At 46.5% G+C, this 22,688-nt stretch overlaps 1 protein-coding gene across 1 annotated transcript in view; it reads left to right on the top strand.

Moving 5' to 3' along the window:
• Window positions 1-22,688, top strand: part of LOC138505132 (uncharacterized) — a 398,539-nt gene that overhangs the window by 160,482 nt on the left and 215,369 nt on the right. The window contains exon 9 of the mRNA XM_069625423.1: window positions 7,212-7,343. Within this exon, the coding sequence (XP_069481524.1) occupies window positions 7,212-7,343 (132 nt within the window). The remainder of the gene's footprint in view (window positions 1-7,211; window positions 7,344-22,688) is intronic.

Here is a 22,688-nt window from a genome sequence, read left to right as displayed (position 1 = left end):
TCCCCAACCCACCACGCAGACTCAAAGAACAGCTTACGCAGAGCACAAAGGCAGAGGGTGCCCAGCTGGGCCCCCTCAGAGTTGTAAAGAAAAAGGACAAAGGTAAATACTAAATTTGTCATGCACGGATCAGCAGCTTCCGCTTTCCCCTTACCTGTCCTACTCTTACCTGCTTGTGCTAGTATAATGCACAGGTGAGCGGCCTGACCCGGGCGACACACGGACGGAAGGGTTGTGTGAAAGCATGCAGCCCAGAAGAAAACAGGCAGCTCCAGTTTTCAGAAGAGGCCCTTGAAGAGTAAACCCTGTAATATGCAAAAGTCAATACACACAATGAAAACAACCACTCTCCGTGGAACACACAGGAGCAAAACGGAGGATCGCGAGTCTATAATGGTAGCCAATTTCAGGAAACACAGTAAGTATTGCATGGGGTGCCGAGGAAGCCAAAGCCAGTTGAAGGACAGACAATTCCAGAGGCTGGAAAACATTGCTGAAGGTCGGTGAAGCCTAGAAAAGAAATGTTCAGAAGTTCCAACATGTAACGCTGCTCACAGACGAAAAGACTGCATTGAGTAGCAGTGCTGCTGCAGAACACAGATATTTACTTCTACATCTGAGCCATCAATGTGCGCGTGATGTTGCAGCTGCAGCACCTCCTGAGAAGTGTCATTCTGGTGTTGGTATTTCAGCCACCAGGAATGTCCCCAGATGCGTAGTGGGTACTCTTCAGTTCGTACTAATGCACGAGCTGTTACAGCGTCAAATAAGAAAATGGAGGAAAAGCATACAAAATGTAGGAAAACTCCAGAAGGTGGAGGAGGCTCACACAGCGGGAAGAAGACAGAGATGAGAAGAGCATGAGATGAAGAAGGTCGTGGAAGGCCTCAACTGAGAAACGGTAAAGAAAAAATACAGGGGCAGGTGCATAAAATCAATGTAGAAGGAGCAGATGAGGCGTTACCAAGGAAAATGAGAGGTTATCAGGAGCATCATATGCCTGATAAAAGGGAGTTGTGGAGGGGATGAGATTCGAGCATGGTGCACGGCTTTGAGGAGGCAGCAGAAAATCAGGGGTAGAAGAAAGTGAGGGAGGAAGAAAGACGATGTAGGAAAGACTCCCTTATGTTGGGAGGTTTCCAGAGCCCCCTCTGGCAGTCCCCATAAGCCCCCAAGCAGATAACAGACAGAGACATCCGTACTGCTCGGGCTTCCCGGTCACACTGTCGCGGCCGGGAACGCCCCCTTTATTTATACTGCACGCAGCAGCGTGCCACGTCACGCCGCTGCGTGCGCGTCCCTTCTAGAGGCAGCGCCACACTCCTCCTTTTTCGGGAGGACAAACAACAAATACTTTAATACTAAACGCCATAAACCAAATAACCACAATAACACAACACTTCAAATAGTTCCCCACACACCCCTTTATTAACATCCACCTGGGTCCCCTTCACTAACACTCCAGGGCCTCAGGCCGAGCCGACATGGGTCCCAACACGTAGTCGTCGAGGTAAGCGGGTTTCCCTCGCCCAGCCCTCTGGGGGTACCTCCCGCTTACCTCTGGCACGGGTAGTCCATCCGCTGGCACTCCCGGGCGGGGGACTTGGGTATGTAGGGTTCGCCTCCTCTGTCCTCGGGCACCTCCATTAAGTCCGGTTCAAGGGGAGGCTCAGTTCTCGGATCCCCTAGCTTCTTGAAGAAGCTCACATTGCGGGTGACAGCCGACCTCCCGTCCGAGGCTGTCACCATGAACCCCTTGACAGCCACAACGTCCAACGGCTCCGGTTCGTAGGGGGTGAGAGCTTTCCATGGGGGTGTCTGTTCCTGATGAGGACTTTGTTGCCCGGCTCCAGTCGCTGCGGGCGAAGCCCTCTCCTCGTGTTCTCCTGCTCAATTTTCATTCGCCGGTACAGCTCCACTTGCTGATCATCAATCACCCCCGGCTCCTTCTCCCCCACTTCGGGCAGCAGACCCCGGGGGCACCACTTAAACAGTGCTTCAGCCGGTGCCACCCCCATGGAGGCATGCGGAGTGGTGCGGTACACCCGCAGGAACTGATAGAGGGCCCTTTGCAGGCACTGTCCCTGGCCTTGGGCAATCTTGAAGGTCTTGTTTAGTGTCCTCATCAGCCTCTCGGTCTCGACATTTGCCCTTAGCCATAGGGGGGTGATCTTCCTGTGCTGTACCCCGCAGCTCTCCATCAGTTCTGAGAACCACTCGCTCTGGAACGGCGCTCCATTGTCAGAGCATAATGTATGGGGAAATCCATGGGCCGCAAACACCCTCTCCACAGCCACCACCACGTGCTCAAAGGCCACCGAGTCCACAAACTCAACCTCTGCGTATCTCGAGTATTCATCCACAATCACCAGGAAGTGGGTACCCAGCGCCGTAGATCCAAAGTCTGCATGTACCACCTCCCAGGGTCGCGTCCCCCGAGGCATCGCCCCTATGGCCGGTTCCCTCTGCAGAGGCGACGCCGCCTGACACCAGACACAGGCCGCCACAAAGTCGTCCACTTTCCGCTCTAACTCTGGGAACCACACCTTTAGCCTTAGCCGGGCCTTGGTCTTCGCAGCGCCCTGGTATCCATGGTGAGCAAGGGTGATCACTTCTTTCACCTTTGACTGGGGGACGACTATCCGGTCACCTCTGAGCAGCAGGCCTGACGCCGAGAATGACAATTCTTCCCTAACCTTCCACAGCTGCTCTAATCCAGTCTTGGCCTCTTGAGTACTTCCGGCCAGGGATTCCAGCACCGATTTCCAGGAGCCCTGCTGCATGGAGCGTCTTAAAATCTGGAAGCACTCGTCTCCTGCAGCTGCCGCCTCCAGTTCCTTGAGGGGCATCATGTTAGGTGTGGCCGCCTCCACCACCATACGGACATGATCATCAGCTTCTTCAGCACATGTGTAATGATCTTTCCCTCCATGTGCACCCGGGTGTCTGGACAGGTAGTCTGCCGCATTGTTCGCCCCCGGCCGATATACCAGAGTAACCCCATACTCCAGGAGGGAAAGCATCCACCGCTCGATCCTCGCCGGTGGTTTGGATGAAGACCCTGCTAGGATGGGAAGCAGGGGTTTGTGAACCGTCGGGACCGTCACTGGGTGGCCCAGGACATAGAGCCTGAAATTTCTGCAGCCCCAGAGCACCGGCAGAGCCCCATGCTCAATTTGCGAGTACCGCTGACAGCGCCTTCCTGGCATAGGCCACCGGGCAGACACCCCCCATCCCGATCTATTTGTGTCAGTACGGCCCCTAGGTCAAATGGGCTGGCGTCCACAATGACTTCCAATGGTAAGGCAGGGTCGAAGAACGCCATGGTGTCTTCAGCCGCAAGTGGGCCCTTAATGTCCTCGAACGCCGCCTGCTCGAGGGGGCCCCAGTGCCAGGTGGACTTCTTCTTAGTCAGGGCCCTGAGAGGTTCAGATCTCGAGGCGAGGTTCTGGATAAACCGTCCACAGTAAGTTACCATGCTGAGGAAACTCCTCACATCGGACACCGACTCGGGTGGCTGTGCTTTCTTGATGTCCTTGACCTTCCTGGGATCCGGCGACACACCCCCCTCTTTGAAAACAAAGCCAAAGAACTCAATGGACGGATGCAGAAACTCACATTTCTTCCTGTGAAGGGTGAGGCCCAGCGACTGCAGTCTCTCGAATGTCCTAGCCAGCCTCCGCAGGTGGTCCACCTCAGTTCTGGCGAACACCAGGATATCATCACTGATGTTCAAGACGCCCTCTAGGTCTGCGAGGGCGCCCCAGATGATATTCTGGAATACCTCTGCTGCCGAGGATACGCTGAAACTAAGTCTCTTATAGCGGTAGAGTTCCCGGTGGGTGGTGAACAGCGTGATGTATCTTGATTCAGGGTGTAGGACCACCTGATGGCAGCCCGCCCGAAGATCCAGCTTGGAAAAGAATCGAGCACCCAGCACTTCCGCAATGATGTCGTGAATCGTTGGGGTGAGATGTCTCTCCCTTTTAATGGCTTTGTTCGGCAACCTCAAATCGACACAGATGCGGACAGAGTCAGGTTGCTTAGGTTTCCTTGCGACGACGATCAGGGACACCCAGGGAGTCGGACCCTCCACCTTCTCGATGTCGTCGAGGTTAACAAGATTGTCCAGCTTTTTGTCCACCTGCTCACGAAGATGAAAGGGTACCCTGTGATGTTTCAGGGCAATGGGCTGCACGGACTCGTCTATGTGCAGCCTCACCGGGTCACCAGCCATCTGTCCTATTCCACTAAACAGAGCGGAGTACTTGTCTAGTAGGTCGCTAATGTCCTCCAGATACACTGAATAAACAAAACCGACTATGCTGAGGGCCTTGGCCGCAGCGCAGCTCAAGAGAGTGTTTGTGCTTACCGGCGTCACATAGAAGCGTGCAGTGATCTGTGAGCCATCATGCTCCACCTTCGCTATGAAGGCAACGTCCAGCGGGATGGGTTCCAAACCTCCAAAAGCAAAGATGCAGGCTTTTGGTGTGACCAGCTTGGGAGGCATGTCCATGGCATCATAGTGCCCACGGGCCATCACATTGACCGACGCTCCTGTGTCCACGAGGACTGGGACTGGTGACTTGTTGACCTCCACCACACACCTCGGTTGTCGCATGTTCTTCGTTTTGAGGGCCCCGACACTGGAGACGAAGAAGATGTTCTCTTCCTCTTCTTCCTCCACTTCTTCCACCGGGGCACCCTCCTCGCCCTGGTCCGCCTGGGCTACGTTCGGCAGGTGACTCTGGCGAAGGAACCCGGACCGAACCGGGCCTCTTGGCACCATCACAGGCAGGGCTGCCTTGCACACCGGGGAACAAAGATCCAGCAGACCACGCCTTCCACGTGTCCTTTCAGCCGCAGGGCACTCCGCTGGGTGGGGAAGGTCGTACCCACATTTCTAGCATGACTCACCAGCCCTTCCAGCTCTGTCACGGAGTCCAGAACCAGGTCTTCTGATGCCTCTTCCACCTCGCCACATGGCACACACCTCCTCTGTCTTGACAGGACGGGATCCAGCCTCCATCCTGGCTGCCCGAGCCGCAGACACCTCATGGCAACGTCCCAGCTCAAGGATGTGAGGCAACGTGGTACCCGGTTCTCTTAGCACCTGCCGTCTCAGTTTACCGGAGGAGCACGCCTGGATGAGCATTGTTCTTATCATGTCCTCCGTATCGCCCCATGCACATGCCAGCAACAGACGCATTAGGCGGCCATAAAAAGTGTCCAAAGTCTCACCTTCCTTTTGCCTTGCAGACAGCATCACAAATCTTTTGTAGTCCGCATTGGTGAGGGGCAGAAAATAAGCCTGGAGGGCTATCTTTGCCGCCGCATAGGTGCCATCCGCTGTTTGTAGCGACTCGAAGATCTCCTGCACCGAAGGTCCCGCCGAGTACAGCATGGTCGCCAGCATGCTGTCATCATCCGTCACCTGTGCGGCCCTGAAATACATGTTGAGGCGGTCTACCCACCTCTTCCATCTGGGCCCCAGGCTGGATGGTGGACCTGAGACATCGAACTCGGGAATAGGCTGTAGAGCCGCCGGATTTCGTGCCTGGGCCATGACAGGAGGTGGCGGCTGAACAACTGGTTGCGCCACTGGTGGAGCCTGAGGCAGAGAAGTCTGAAGAGCTGCTGAAGCTTGAGGCTGCGCCAGAGGTTGGGGCTGGGCTGGAGGCTGCTACTGGTCTGCAGGCTGCCCACCGTCCTCGTCTTCAGATCCGTTCATGGGTTAGAGCGCACAGGCACCCCCAGCATGGATCTTTGGGACCGCAACTCACTCCCACCACCACAACACAGTCTTGGTACCCACACAGGCAATGCAAAGTCCAACCTGGCAGTGATGATAAGCGATGGTGGAGACGTCAGCCCCACAGAATGCTCCCTGCACAGACACAGTCAGCCAAATATGATGATGAAGCGGATGATGAGATGTCGAGGTCCACAGCTGCAGCAGCCTGGAATGATGATGATGAAGATGATGATCAGATGTCGAGGTTCACAGCTGCAGCAGCCTGGAATGATGATGAAGAGGATGATGAAGAAAAGAATCCTCTGCTGCACAGCTGATGTGGGTCTGTCCAGGTGCTCCAAAAATTGAGCCAAGGAGATAATGGGCTAAGCGGGCCCAGCCATTTTAACCCTTCACCTCGCTTACACTCGACGTAGGAAGCTCAGAAATCAAGTAAAATCCAAGATTGCAGGTATAACTGCCTGCTAGCAGTAAGTCCAAAAATTAGACCTGGATGCCTCTCACCATTCGCCCTAGACCTCGGCAAGTATCCACGGCCGAAATCTAAAATGGCCGCCAGCCGCGTGGTTGATGCACGGCCTACGGCATGAAACAAAACTCAATCGAAATTCCGCCCCGGGAAAAAAAAAATTGATATTTCAATCACCGCCGGGCCCAGGCATTAACCTCACCACATCGCCACTGTTGGGAGGTTTCCAGAGCCCCCTCTGGCGGTCCCCATAAGCCCCCAAGCAGATAACAAAGACACAGAGACATCCGTACTGCTCGGGCTTCCCAGTCGCACCGTCACGGCCGGGAACGCCCCCTTTATTTATACTGCACGCAGCGGCGTGCAACGTCACGCCGCCGCATGTGCGTCCCTTCTAGGGGCAGCGCCACACCTTAGGAACAGGAACACTGAACAAAAAACACAAAACGGGTAGTGTGTTCCCATGTCCAATGTCTTGCCACTCCCTGTTTATTCCCATATGGCTGATCTTTCATGGCCCATCTCACAACCGCCCCTCCTTGTCTCTCTCACTCTATCCACTTTGTCTAGTCTTGTTCCAGTCTTTACTTGGTGACACATTAATGTTGATTTTCATAACTAATAAGGATGCTTTGCATCACTTGGAAATGAGCAAACAACATGACGGGTACTGTTGACATGTTGCAGAATTCACTGAACCGATTGCTGTTCATTCTGCTAGGCTGTTCTTCATTGTTTTTATCATAATGTATGATCTTCTGTTGGGAAATTCAATAGCATGTTTTTTTAAAACAGAATAAAATATGAAAACGTCTTGTATGGCTTCCTTTCTCTACAGTAGACAATTCTGGGATGTATACATCATGTACACTAGGATATAATCTCCAACATTTATGGTGTCCTTGAAAGACATGCCATAAACATTTCTGCTGTATTAGAAGAGGGACATAGTACAGTTCTCAGAGCCATATCCTCTGTACGTTTTAGGTCTCCACTCCCTCGCACAGCTCCTGGATGGTGGATGGGTCTTGGAGAAGAACGGAATCTTACCTGCACTAGGCGAGGACCGCAAGGCTGAACTGGCCAAGAGCTTGGAGGTGCTCCAGAATGCCACAGAAGGTACTGTTCTGTAAACATGTCAACACACCCCTAATGCTTAATGGCAAGACTATGTGGGATTAATTGGGCTGAATAAGCCATCATTTATGGCCATGGGTTTGAACATTTAACAAAAAGCCACATTTGGCAGGTACTTTAAGACATACGAGCACAGGAAAAAATGCTTTGCCATCAATAGATATCATGTGCAGAACACATATTTCCTCATTTGCATTTAAATTCACACAATGCTGTTTCATTGAACCAAAATGATTAGATTTCAAATGCTCTGGAGATCTAAATAGAAAGAGCGGTCAATCAACAAGGGATTCAACAGTTGCCTAACTTTCCCAATTTATGTATATTTGATTCTGATGATAGTCTCAGCTTTATAAGAAAACTTTGTTCCCTTAGAAAGGATCCTCTATCATGTACAAATCTCCCCCATCGTTAATTTAATCACCAAATAATGAGTGCAGGAAATGTTCAAAGCAGAGCCCACTCGAGCTGCAAACCTTTCAAATGGATTGTGTCCTCCCACGTACTACTCATCTTTGATATTCGATATCCAGCTTTGGCTGCTTTGGAAAATGTTTTCGGCAGAGGGCCTTGTGCATCGATGCAGGCGACTCGATGTCCCTCGGGGGCCTTCGTCTCGAGGATGATGCCATCAAAGGTATATATAGCACGCGCTCTGCCCGTTTGCTTCAGTTCTGTTTTTCCGAGTAGGCTTACGCTTTGAGAAACTACGGCACACTTCTGTTGTTCAAATCGCAATGTTTTCTTCCTCGACACCCACTATCCCGAAGACCAAGTTCAAGAAGTGTCAGGACTGCGGCTCCAAGATGTTGATAACCGACCCACATCGAGTATGTTTGTGGTGTCTCGGTGTGGAGCATAAGACCACGGCCAGCTCTGAATGCCAGTCGATGAACAAAACGGCTCTTAAGTAACGAAAGGGGAAATTGGCAGTAAGTAGAAACCCCAAAAAGTTCCCACTGACTACCCCATCGAAGAAACCTGCTTCGGACGAGCCGAGGGAAGAAGAAGGAGGGTCAAAAGATTCAGGTCGAGGAGTGGCTCTCACCACTCCTCATCGTCACCAAAGAAATTGAAAAAGAGGCACAACAGGTCACCCTCTTCGACTTCTTTGCCAGATTCTTCTCCTGAGAGGGCAATATCTTGTCCAACAAAGACCTCCACTCCTGCCGAATGGGAAGCATTTAGGATTGAAATGCAAAAAATATTTGAAAAGCAAAAACACTTGGCAAGCCATGCTCCTACCACGCCTTCTAAAGCCGTTAAGGAAAGGGGTCAAGCCAAATCATGTGTGCCCTCGAACCCAGGACGAAGGCCAGATCCTCACTGAGCGCCGTCGAGGCCTCGATGCAATGAGAAATCCTCGAAGGATCCTTCGAGCCATAAATCGAAGCATAAGTCGCAATCGCAGTCGTTGACCCCATCAATGCCAGCTGCGCCTTCGACGCCAGCTGCGCCCTCAACACCAGCGGCACCATTGACGCCAGCTACGCCATCGATGCCAGCTGCGCCATCAACGCTGGCTGTACCGTCGACACCATTTGCGCCATTTACATCAATGGCACCTGCAACACCATTGAAGACTTTGATGCCATCGAAGAAGAAATCAACTTCAGTAAAAATATCTACGACTTCGAGCATCGAGTTCTAAATTTCTGAAACCTTAAATGCCCATTCCAGATAAGACATATATTCCTTTACCAAGGAAAGATTATTTAAAATCACTAACCTCAATTTATGAAGAAAATGAGCCATCAGATAACGATGCGCCATTTGGCCTACAATATGGTACACCTAATGTGCATGAGAGTTTTATTATGAGGAGTCACGATTACAAGATCTTTATGACAACCTGCAAACAGCCAGTGGAGTGCACACGTCACCAGAGCTTTAATTTGGTACACTTGAAGCTGGGTAGCATGCAGATGCTTCATATAGACAGTAATGTCTAAGGTGGTAGATTACTTGGATGCAGTAGAACTACCCTGCCCTTCGAACTGGATGATCTGACAGACATCCTTGATAAGGTCCACAAATAGATCCCATTTTACCATTTCACATTGCTCTCCAAAAAAGGGTGGTGGCAAATTGGAAAATGCAATAGTATAATCTGGCAGTAAACAAAAACCTGACTAGATTATATCGCACATTTAGTAGTGCCCCTCAACTACCTATCAAAACACCCCAATGCAGAAAGTATGGTGGTGCAGGCAGCTATGGCATTTTCAAAGCAGGCAGCTTACCCAACCATCCCTCCAGATCGGGACGACAAGAGAGTATATGCATGGGCAAGGAAAGTATTTTCTGTAGGGAGCATGGCTCTTAAATCAGCCAACTCCACGTGTGCCTTCGCAAAGTTCTCATTCAATCTATGGGACTGTATTTCCATGGCAGCTGAGCACATTCCTGAGGGAGGAGATGGATTCTTAGCTGTTGTTAGAGACGGCAAAGAAGCCATGTGCGAGTCTCTTCAGTCAGGTCTGGATTCTGCTGACAGCATCAGCAGAGCCATGGCACCAAGCACTGTAATACACAGATGTGTATGTTTGAGGAAATCTGGGATTGCGCCGGGCGTGCAATCCAGACTCCTTAAAATGCCTTTTGACGGGTGTCACCTTTTTGGCAACAAGGCTGACGCAAGCCTTGAAAAGTTGCAGACCTCGAAGGAGGCAGCCAAATCTTTAGGTGCCGTAATTAGGCAGCCTCAGACCTTTCGCCCCAGTGGACAGCCTCGAAGGAAGCGAGAGGAATGGCTAGTCAAAGAAGATTCCCTCGTGGTGGACGAGAGAGAGGTGCAAAGCCCGCTCAAGCAGGGGCATCCTTACCAACAGCCACAGCTGCAGCCGCCTCAAAACCTCACTGAGTTCTTGAGTCACAAAACACCAGTGGGAGGCAGGTTGTCTACACATATGAAAGAATCGCAAAACTTTACTTCAGTTGCTTAGCTATTGTAAACCATAGCCCAAGGTTAATGCCTTTCCTTAATTCAAAGACCTCAGAACCATCCACCGGAGAGCCACTCTTTGAGGGTTCCAGATCCGCTCCTTGTGCAGGAAATGTTAACTCTGCTAGAGAAAGGCGCTATAGAACCAGTGCCAGTAGCGGAAAGGAACAAAGGATGTACTCTCCATATTTCCAAATACCCAAGGACGACGGAGGACTGAGACCCATCTTGGACTTGAGATACTTGAGCAAGTTCCTCAGGAAGTCACATGGATGGTCACACTTCTCAGATCCTTCAGGCCCTCCAACTCCAGGAATAGATGGTGCCATTGGACCTTCAGGATGCTTTTTTTCATGTGCCAATAGATCTCAAGCACAGAAAATACCCGACGTTCATCATTGGCAGTTCTCATTATCAGTTTCGAGTTCAGCCTTTCGGGCTGACTTCTGCCCCAAGGATTTTCACCAAGCTGATGGCGGTGGTGACAGCGAGTCTGAGGAGAGGGGGGATTCACGTCTACCCCTACCTAGATGACTGGCTGATCAGGGCGCGTTCTCCCGACCAAGTCCTGGATCATCTCATCGTCACCTGCCACTTTCTTCACAGACTGGGCTTCTCCCTCAATTGAAGTACCATATGACACCATCTGAAAAGCTTGAATTCATCAGGACCTTACTGGATACATCCTTGGGAAAGAGCTCGTCACCCGAAGTGAGGGCTCAAGATATTCTGCAGATGGTCTCCAAGTTTCAGAGTGCCCAGCGTCTCCCATCCTTCGACTTCTTGAGGTTGCTAGGCCTCATGGCATCCTGCATTTCTTTGGTGCCAGAGGCTTGCCTGAGAAGGAGATCCCTTCAATGGGCTCAGTTCTTGGGCAACATGTCAAACCTACTTCAGGTTCCAAGGAGGGTCGCACAAGATCTCCTGCGGTGGGCCTGCGAGGACAATATTCTGAAGGGAAAACCTTTTTGGCAACCATGGCTGGAGATAACAGTAGTTACGGACGCCTCACTCGTGGGGTGGGGAGCCCACGCCAACGATCTGACAATCAGCGGTCGTTGGTCTCCATTGGAGGCCAAACTACACATCAAGCTTTTGGAGCTGAGAGCAATCAGGCATGCGCTGAAGGCTTTTCTGCCCTCTGTATGGGAAAAGATTTCCTGATAATGACGGACAACACATTGGCCATGTACTACCTCAACAAGAGAGGAGGTGTAGGATCACTACTACTGTGCAGAGAGGCAATGCCGCTCTGGTACTGGGCAACTCAAGAAGGAATCTCTCTTTCGGGAGTTTGCCTAGAAGGAGAGCAGAACACAGCGGCGATGCTCTGAGCAGGCAGAGCACAGTCTGCCACGAGTGGGAACTAGCTCAGGAAGTCCTTCAAGAGATCTTCACCATTTGGGGAACCCCACAAGTGGATCTGTTTTCGACCAATGTCAACCGGAAGTGCAGACTTTACTGCTCCAGGCAATTTCCCCCAAGAGGAGCTCTAGGAGACACGTTTGTGGGGGACTGGGAGTTTTCACTCCTGTACGTATTTCCCCCAGGCCCTGTCATTCCGCACGTAATCAGGAGGTTGAGAAAGTTTGGGAAATCCATGATCCTAATTGGCCCAGATTGAGCCAGGAGGAGGTGGTACCCGGACCTGTTGGACATGTCCATCTGCCCTCCAATAGTCTTCTACAAAGAGAGGACCTTCCCTCACGAGAGGAGGGTCGGATTCTTCATCGAGAGGTCAAAACACTCACCCTTCACAAATGGTTTCTGAGAGGTTGAGATACAAGAATTGCGACCTCCCGTAATGACGTAATGGAGATTTTGCTTTCGGCCAGAAGGCCAGCAACAAAGTCCTTGTACCGTTGTCGTTGGAACACATTCTGCAGCTGGTGCAAGGACAAGAATGTAGACCCTTTACTAAGCAAAACACCAGAAGTGTTCTCTTTTCTACTACACCTAGCCAATCTGGGGCTCTAAGTTGGAACATTTAAAGGCTATTTGGCGGCGCTATCCATCTTTAAGCGCTCATCGGAGGAATCTTCATATTTTAAGATCCCATTGGTAACAGAATTTCTAAAGGGATTCACCAATGTGATTCCCACATCTCCTTTCTAGGTTCCAGTTTGGGACCTTAATCTGGTATTCAAACCAATTATGTGTGAACCTTTTTTAACCTCTACATTCATGTCTGTTAAGGTTGCTAACATTTAAAACCATTCTATTGGTAGCACTAACTTCAGTCCGGAGAGTGAGTGAATTACAGGCACTTTCATTTAAGCCCCCTTTTACTATTTTCTACAAGGATAAGGTTGTTCTGAGTGTTAAACCTTAATTTACACCTAAAATCATCTCAGATTTTCAAGCAGGACAGATAATTGTGTTGCCCATGTTCTATCCTCCACCTCATCCTAGCAAAGAGGAGGAGAGATTACACAGATTGGATCCACGTAGAGCTCTAAGCTTCTGCATCTCTAGTGGATCATTTTGGCAATTTCAGAACTGGGGGCCAAAGATCTCCCAGAAGGCTTATGTGCCCATTCCACCGGGGGCATGACTACCTCTATGGCTCTGCAAAGGGGTGTACCGATCAAAAACATTTGTGAGGTGGCTACATGGTCTACTATACACACATTCATGAAGCATTACTTCCCTCGGTCAGAATGGAAGCTTTGGAAAAGATGTCCTCCGTTTGGTTCATGAAAACCATTGATAGCTAAATTCGTACTCCCTCCACCAAAAAAAAAAAACACTGCTTTGGGAGTCTATCAAAGATGAGGAATATGTGGGAGGACACAATGCATTCGAAGAAAAAGTTACTCACCCCAGGTAATGTACTTTCGACTAGATGTTCCTCCAACATATTCCTCATCGCCTACCCCACAGTAGAATTTCCCATGCTATTACAGCTTTTGCTCCTTCAAAGCTGAGTACGGTCAAACCCGTGGTTATGCAGGTAGTTTCTACTGAAAGAAAAAATGGGTGCTGCGCTGTGCCTGCTATATATACCTTCGATAACATCATCCTCGAGACGGAGGCCTTCGATGGACATCGAGTCGACTGCAACGACGCACGCGCCCTCTGCTGAAAACTTTTTCCGAAGCAGCTGAAGCTGGATATCGAATATTAAAGATGACAAATATGTGGGAGGAACATCCAGTCGAAAGATTGTTACCAGGGGTAAATGACTTGTTCTTCTGATGTGAAGGATTCAGATGCAATCGGAGACCTTACAAAAAGAAAATAGCATTTAGGGCATGGCTAAACGGGGGGGACCTGCAACTTCCCAAAGACGACTGAACAATAAAGAGGGACAATAGAGCTATGATATCACTAACAGTAAGACTGGCATAGCTTCATCAGATGTGAAAATCAGGATGCTTAAACTGCATAAGGAAAATTATCTGAAAGGTAGTCCCTTGAGTACTGGGCACAGCTACTTAACCCCCATAGCTCGACACCACACAAAGCTGAGGTGTAACCCACTTCACCTGATCGGCTCTAAGGTATGCTCCAATGCCTTCCCAAATATCACCTGCCAAAATATCCAACCTCTGGAAAGTCTGTGATAAACGAGTGACTGAAGGACATTTGATGTTGCCAAGTTAGTAATCAAGAGAACATCAGTCCTAAGTAGTAAACTCTATCAACAATTTTAAGTAAATCAGGGCCGATCTAGGAGAGGAGGAAAACTTAGTTATATGGTTGTTTCATGTGACTATCACTTTAGATTTTGAAATATTTACTAGCAGATCTTCCTCTAGAACTTTCCCAATATTTCTTGTCATTGCCAACACCACATTGGGCCTCATTATTAGTTTGCCGGACCGGTAGTAACTTTGCCGGTAAGCTACCGGCGCCGTTACTACCGGACCGGCAAACTATGAGTTCTGCTCGCGGGTGCCTTTTCACCCGCCACGTCTGACCTGGCAGGCCTACCGGCACCCGCGAGCAGGGCATGTCAGATGCACCGGCACCATTCATGAATGGTGCCGGTGCATCCGGCTTCTGCATTCCCATTGAGCTCTTTTGGGCTCGAATGGGGAAGAATATTTTCCGGTGCCTGCCAATGAGCAATTACCGGGTCCGGCAAGGCTGTAATGACCCAGTAATTGCCCATTCATAGGCACGGGAAAAAAATGATACCAGCGGCAGCCATGCCAGTTTTACCGGCACGGCTACTGCCAGTATCATAATGAGGCCCTTTGTCGTTAAAAAGGAGAATTGTTGTATCGGTCACAATCTTTGCACATCTGCTTCAATGCTCAGAACCCATGAAGAAATTAAAAAAGATCATATCAAATATGAAATTATAGTGGGCCATGGGCACAGCCTTGACGCACCCATTTTGTGACTGAAAATGTTTTTGAGAACAGCAAACCATAGCCAAAACGTACATGGATGTTATCTGAATATGGAAACTAAATTTCTGTCACAAAGTGACGGTATGCCCCTAGACTAAAAAAGGGCTCAATTTATTTGGTCAAATATGGATTTGAAGTACATAAAGGCAATAGAAAGCATTTGCTTGTTGATTTGAATCAACTTGGGTATAATACTAAGCAAACTATAAATGCCTGGTCTACATTACCAATACCTCGACTAAAACCCCTCTGATATTTGGATACAATACTGTTCTGCTCTATGCAATCCTGGAAGCATAAGACGACCTTCCCCAACATCACACCACCAGTATCGATGTATAGGCCAATATGAGGCACAGTCTGTCTGATAGTCCTTCTTAAAAAAGTACACAAACAAAAACTGTGCACCAACACTTGCGGACTCTTACTTTGCGAGTACCACAATGTATTTTCTTATTACAAAGTGGGTAGGAAGAACAATTTCCCAAAAACAAGCTACCTGTTGGTGTCACACTCTGGGACTCAAGGTCTAGATGAGGATGAGGCACATGCAAAACACGGTCTTGTGTTGGAACAAATATCACAAGATATACATAGAAGCTAGTATTTTTACCGAAAAGATATATATGGTTTTATTTAACTACATAAAAAATTGAACCTAATGAGTCCAATTATTAAAAGAACCAAGGAACAACAGAGATAAATCACAATCCTGTTGGACAGAAAGAAAAATGAATGTAAAGATAGTCGTGTGAATCAACTTACTTCATTCCAATCATACATCAAACCTATTTTATTTTCAAAGGTGATGTTATTAGTTGTATAAGTGACTTCACAACATAGATATTACATAATGAAACTATTGCAAAGGCCCCAATTGGTACAGTGTGTGGGCATGAGCCCATCTATAAACAGTGTCGACAGGATGGCTCTGTTTCCAGCCTTATAAGCAAACAGCAAACAACAAGAAGATATTGACACCTTAGAAAAAAAGATCATAGCTGTTTTAAGCATCCCTGAGGCAAAATCTGCTCTAGAAAAAATGAATACAGAAATGTCTAAATTCCAAACACTGACATTAGATTAAAAAAATCTGGAAACTAAAGAAGGATATTGCCAATTACAAAGAGGAAATTACATATCCATATCTAGTTCCCGGCTTTTTCCAACAACACAACCCAAATCAGACCAATTGGAATGGACAGCCACAAACAAGATCCCAAAGAAACAGAAAGTGGGTAACTTTCTCTAACTCCTCTAGCATTAGTTATTCAGACAGCTCCACAAACACCCCGAATACAAGTGGCATCACCAAAGAGGACAACAGCAGTTGGTTCAGCGGCGGGGAAATCGGGGAAGAAACAGACAATGGGGCAACCACGGGATGCGGACCCGCCAATGGATCCCCCCACCAACTTGGTAACCCCGATTTTCAATTTAAGTAAACATACACTACTGCCCGATGAAATAAAACTTTTGTCTAAAAGGTCTATCTTTTGTCCCGGCATCACGAGCAGACATTTTTCAAACAGAAATTGAAATGAGAAATTTCTTTCGTGCTGTCAGACTGCGCTTTTTCTTCCATGATAAAAAAGATCCAGTTCCAGATAGTGATAACAAATCGGGAAAAAACACCTTCCAACTTCACCCCCTTACAATCCATGGTATCACCGGAAATCTTGGCCTTTGAAAACAGAATATTAAGAGATATGAAATTTTTGTGTATTAACAAAAATAGACACATACACAATCTCTCAAAAGCAGAACAACTGGCTTTGAAGAATTTGGAATCTAATCCTTTATTCATAATAAAACCGGCTGACAAAGGCGGAGGCATTGTACTATGGGGATCTGATCTCTATGATTTAGAGGTTAACAAACAACTATCTGACCCAGCGGTATATAAATCTATTCCATCAGACCCTACCACTAAAATCTTGGAAGAAATTGTCAATCTCATGACACATCAAGGGTGGATAAATGATGATGAAAAACTTTTTTTGGTGAACAAACATCCAGTCACCCCGGCTTTCTACTGCTTACCGAAAATACATAAGCATTTGACATGCCCTCCGGGACGGCCTATAGTTTCCGCTATTGGTTCACTTTTAGAACCTTTGTCAGTGCATGCAGATGTGTTCCTTAGACCCTTTGTCAACAAAATGAAATCTTACATCCAAGACTCCACTGCAATGATACAAATCTTGTACTCTATCACTATACAACCAGATGATTTCTTTGTCACCCTTGACATCACATCACTCTGTACTAATATACCTCAGATGAAGTGTATTGACGTGATGTTCAAACTTTTGGAAACACGGTCTGATAAACAACCTCCCTCGGCGTTCATTGCCGAGTGCATACACATTGCCCTCACCAAAAATTTCTTCATTCATAAGAACTTTTTCTACCAACAACTGAATGGCACAAGTATGGGGGCTACTTTTGCCCCTGATTTGGCTAATTTATACATGGACCACTTTGAGAACATCCACATATACAATGATACGAACCCCTTTGGAAAAAACATCCACACGTGGCATCGTTATATCGATGACATTTTCCCGATTTGGCGCAGTACCATGGAAGAACTCACCAGTTTCAACATCTGGCTGAACCAATGCAAGCTATCGCTTCAGTTCACGTGGGAAGCCAACAATAAAGAAATACCTTTCCTGGACCTTCTCATATACCGCACATCTGACAATAAAATTGGAACTAGTCTCTATAAGAAACGAACCCCAAAAAAACACAATCCTTCATTTTGAGAGTTTCCATTTGGACAGTTTGAGGATCAGGCGGAATTGTTCCGAGAAACAAGATTTCCTAGTCCATAGCGAAAAACTAAAAAATAATCTAAAAGGAAGGGGTTATCCATCCCATACTATTAGAAGATCGTACAAAAGGGCTAAAAATACCCCCAGAGCTGACTGCCTTGTGAAACAAGATCGCACGCAGCTGGACAAAATCACCTGTGTCACAACTTTCACTCCCATCAGCAATGCTTTGAGGAAAACTATTCTCAAACATTGGAAAATGATAAACACAGAGGCCTTTTCTATTCCTCCCCCCCGTTTTGCTTTCAAACAGTTACAAAATATCGGGGACAGATTGGTTCACACGTACCCTAGACAGCCTACCACACCATCCACACAACCAACATTATGGAGCCTTCCTCCAGTTGTAGGCCATTTTAAATGCGGGAAATGCCCAATGTGCAATTTCACTAGGAATGTCAAAAGTATTGAGTTAAAAACTGGCACCTGGACTTTAAAATCCTTTTCCAACTGTGCAACCAAATGGGTCATTTATTGCATTATTTGTCCATGCAATCTTATGTATATTGGAAAATCCAAACGCACTATCAGAACGAGAATAGGGGAACATCGTTCATGTATTAAGAATAACATCAAAGACAAACCATTAGTAGATCATTACAATAAAATGAAACACTCTTTCAATGATTTGACTTGGTTTGTCTTGCAAACTCTCGATCCACACCCCCGAGGGGGAGATAGGGACCTTAATCTACGCAAACTAGAACAAAAATTGATCCATAAGCAAGATTCGGTCAAAAGCGGACTAAATCTATATATTGAATGGAACCTGTTAATACACAAATAACATCTTGTTCATTGATGTTTTTCTCATTCACATTTCCACCTCTCTTCCGGGATTAAGCTGCTCACATCCATGCTGTAACCCTAGAGCTATGGTTTCTTCCATCTTTTGACCATATTTAACAGCCGTCATCGCTCAATGTTTTGGTTTTGCATGCCAGACATACAGTAGCGATATGGTAACAACATTGTATTTCACACCGTGGCGGTTTCACAATCAGCGCGGATATATGGTTCTTGACAATACCTTCTGTAGTATTTCATTCTATATAGATATAAACAAATTGCTTTGGATATACACAGCAACCTGCCATCTAGCACTTGCTGTCTTTGGAATAGCTGTGCACTCTCCATACATATGCCACCTAATGTACATCATCCACATGGCTCCTTGGTAGCCACTCCAAGATGGCCGACTTTTATTCTAATTCTACCAGGCCATTCTTATAATAGTATGTCATCACGCCTACGCTAGCGCGTGAACATTCAGAAGGCGTCATAGCGATCACATGACCACCGAGACGCATTCTACACGGTACGCGATCGTCCGGACAGAGAACAAGCAGTCTCGCTCAACACGCAAAAGTAAGTCTCCTTCATTTAGCGTTTCCCCACATCCGTAAAGCGCACTAGAATTCCCTTACTCTACAGCTTCCTTTGTGCCTTGTTGTTTTGTAGAACGGCACCTGGCGCATACGTTGACATCTGGGACGTACTTTCCCAACATTGCTGAAACTGATTTTAACAGCACCGCGTTATCTCAGACCAATATTTTGCTGATGACAGCACTTCCAATGCTCATGGAAGGTAGGAGTATTCACATACATCTCCTCCACACCGCATGTGATTCCTTGTGAGGTATTGACAACACATCTGATGTGCATTATATGCACTTTTTTCTACTTTCCCCATTCAGCCATTGAAGGCCATTTACCGGCACATTCTGCCTCCATAGAAACGTACGACGGACTCTGATACCTTGCAACATCCATTTAAAAACGTCTAACCTCAGCTCCATCATAAGGTACTAGAAAAAGTAATATCGTTTTGCACAAATGAAAATAACATGAGTAACACGAGCTGAATAATGCAAAAATAAAAAATGTGTTTCCACATCTAGTTGTTCTTATACTAGTAATAAGATAACTTACAAATATGTCATCCAAATAATTCTGACAGACATACGTGATTAACCACGCAGATCCTTTTGGTTGCACACTGATCAATATAAGACAGGGCAGGTCCTAGAAATATTGAGGAGGCATGCTCACGAATGCCATTTTGAACATAGCTAGTTTTTATCTATTTGTCTGTCTTTAGAGATACATCATCTGACATCCTAAACACATTGTGAAGATTCTGATGCTTGGGTCACTAACACCGCCCTAACGTGTCCTGATGAAAGTCTTATTTGGTACTACACTCATCTAATGGACAACAGTCATTTGTGAAATTTGAAAAGACTGTTTTTTGCTTATAAGACTGGAAACAGAGCCATCCTGTCGACACTGTTTATAGATGGGCTCATGCCCACACACTGTACTAATTGGGGCCTTTGCAATAGTTTCATTATGTAATATCTATGTTGTGAAGTCACTTATACTACTAACATCACCTTTGAAAATAAAATAGGTTTGATGTATGATTGGAATGAAGTAAGTTGATTCACACGACTATCTTTACATTAATTTTTCTTTCTGTCCAACAGGATTGTGATTTATCTCTGTTGTTCCTTGTGTTCTTTTAACAATTGGACTCATTAGGTTCAATTTTTTATGTAGTTAAATAAAACCATATATATTTTTTCGGTAAAAATACTAGCTTCTATGTATATCTTGAGATATTTGTTCCAACACAAGACCGTGTTTTTCATGTGCCTCATCCTCATCTAGACCTTGAGTCCAAGAGTGTGACACCAACAGGTAGCTTGTTTTTGGGAAATTGTTCTTCCTACCATGTTCTGACCACATCCCACAAGCCCCTACCAAAAAAGTGGTCCCCCTTAGCTCAATAGCTATACCCTCTTATTACAAAGTGGGGCCATACCATGGAATTATCCCGGTAGATATCCTCTGGAATAAAATCTGGATGATGGCTGCTCGGACCCAAGTGGCCAATAAGCCCTACACACAATTCATGAAAGTGACAATCTGGAGATTGCTTCCGTCAGCCTGCCACTTAATCTCCTGGTATAGTTTGCAGTGTGCATGACAGGCACCCAAAGAAACACCTGTGTACAGAAGCAAAGCTCTCCTCCTTTACACCAGCTACCTGTCAGGTCCACCTTGGCCAAATCCTCAGGAGCTGCTGATCCCACAGACCCTTTTCTGGATGTTCCCAACTCCACCCTCATTACTTCAGCTGAGTCAGCAACCCCTGGTAAGGGAAAGGGGAAGTTGATAAAAAAAACACAACAGACACTCCTCACTCCTGGCCTCGTGGAATTAGAATTTGCAGTGGGGAATAATAATAATACAGAATTTGTTTTCATTTCACTTTGCCACATTACTTATATTTTCTCTGTGTCTCTTTTCTAATACATCTCCTTTACCTGTCTTGCCTCCGCTGCTTGCTGAGAGGCAGTTGTTTTGTTTTTGGGATGAATGATGAATCCTCCCTTGAAAATAGTAAACTTAGATTTCCAATTGCCTCATATTTCCTAAACCCTATGCTTACGTCCCTAACTATGCTATTAACTATTATGAGAATAAAAATCTAAACTTCTGTACATCTTGGTTTAACTTATTCTCTCACTTTCGTCTTAAAACCGTGTATTTGTAGTTTACACCTTCTCCTATAGAGAGCATTTGAAACTTCCTGCTGCTTGAGATTGCCTTCCTTCTATCCACTATTTCTTCTAACTTTGAAAAATATGACTACTCTGACGAAGAATAGGACTTCACTATGGAGTTCCCATTTCAATCTGTGCATGTACAATTATGTGGCTTCTGTATCCCTGAAGACTGAAATTCAATAGTCCTATTCTTATACTACCCAGCAAGCTTGAGTCCTTTGTCTACGTTTACGCAATGTGACGTTGCTTCCTCCCAACGCCTCCCACTACGTAATAAGTGTGAGAAGCCATCCGCACTCCTTCGCTTTGCCAAGATATTACCATTGCGCTCTGCCTCATAAAAGATTGGTGCGGCTTCCTCGTGCATAGCAGTTAGTATGCGTAGCTCAATCTTGAAACGTGCTCCAAAGATTCTGCACGTTCGGATTGTGTTCACTGAGCTCTTTGTTTTCCTACAAATTAAATAAGCATGTTAACATGGACTATACATGTCTACAAAACACTGTCAACCACTGCGTTCACATGCTGCTGCCAATAAACGGTCTTTAGTTTTCACCAATAATCTGCACAACTTTTTACTTACTTAAAAGTTTTCCTTGTTTTTCCACAGATTGAGGGTAAACTATTTACAACAAAAATTCATACGCTGTTGGGAACTTGCTGTAGTAATTCTAAGTTCATTTTTAACAGTCTCAGTAAACACTGCGCTCCGACCTGTGGTTTCTTTTCATAATGCCCAAGCTTAGCTGCTGCTGTTGTTGTCTTCTTTCTGCTGATGAAATCCTTCAGATTTCTCTTTTGGGCCCAAAGTGAAGGAGCTTCTAAAAAACGTGACTTATTTGTAAATTACTTGATGAAAGGCACTTAGGAACCATCATGTACATTCGAATGCATTGTTCTCTTAACCAATCAGCTAACATAACTGCCTCTCTATCTTGGCTTGAGCATCCTACATTAACCTTAATTAAAGTACATGGATGCACTCCCACCACTAGTACCTAGCTCTGCCAAAGCACCTCCACAATCGTCCACCTGCAGGACCTGACAGTACCTCCCGCCCGTAAAGTCCGGTGCCAGGGCCAGACTTGCGAGGATATTTACTGTGAAACCTTTCAACCAAATGGGGTGCATGAACATCTACAGCTGCTTCCCATGACCTCTCCTCTGGACCATAGCCCTTCCAATCAATCAAGCACTCCAGGGTACCCCCTAACTCTTCTAGAATCCAGAATGTTCTTAACCTCAAACTCCTCACCATTATCCTCCGTGATTAAAGGAGGTGGAGGTTTACCCAACCGTGTTCCCTCTAAACATGGTTAAATTAGGCTCACATGAAAGGTTGGATGTGTCTTAAATCTAGATGGTAACTTTAATCTCACTCAAAATGAACAACCCAGGAAGGGAAAGGTCACACTGAAATAGAAACCAAACTTATAAAGAAATATACATGACATAAATCATCAGCACCTTGGAGGAAATAGGCCAAGTCAAAGAAATACAAAAATAAACATATTTTATTCGTCACATATCAAAAACCAATTGAAAAAATGAACACATAATATATCATAAAAATACATATCATTACACAATTCATAGTACTGCACA

The sequence above is a fragment of the Ambystoma mexicanum genome, chromosome 11 (genome assembly GCF_040938575.1).
Source record: "Ambystoma mexicanum isolate Mex_15411 chromosome 11, UKY_AmexF1_1, whole genome shotgun sequence".
Classification (NCBI taxonomy): domain Eukaryota; kingdom Metazoa; phylum Chordata; class Amphibia; order Caudata; family Ambystomatidae; genus Ambystoma; species Ambystoma mexicanum.
Note: the sequence above shows the minus strand (reverse complement) of the source record. Positions and strands in the feature narration are given on the sequence as shown.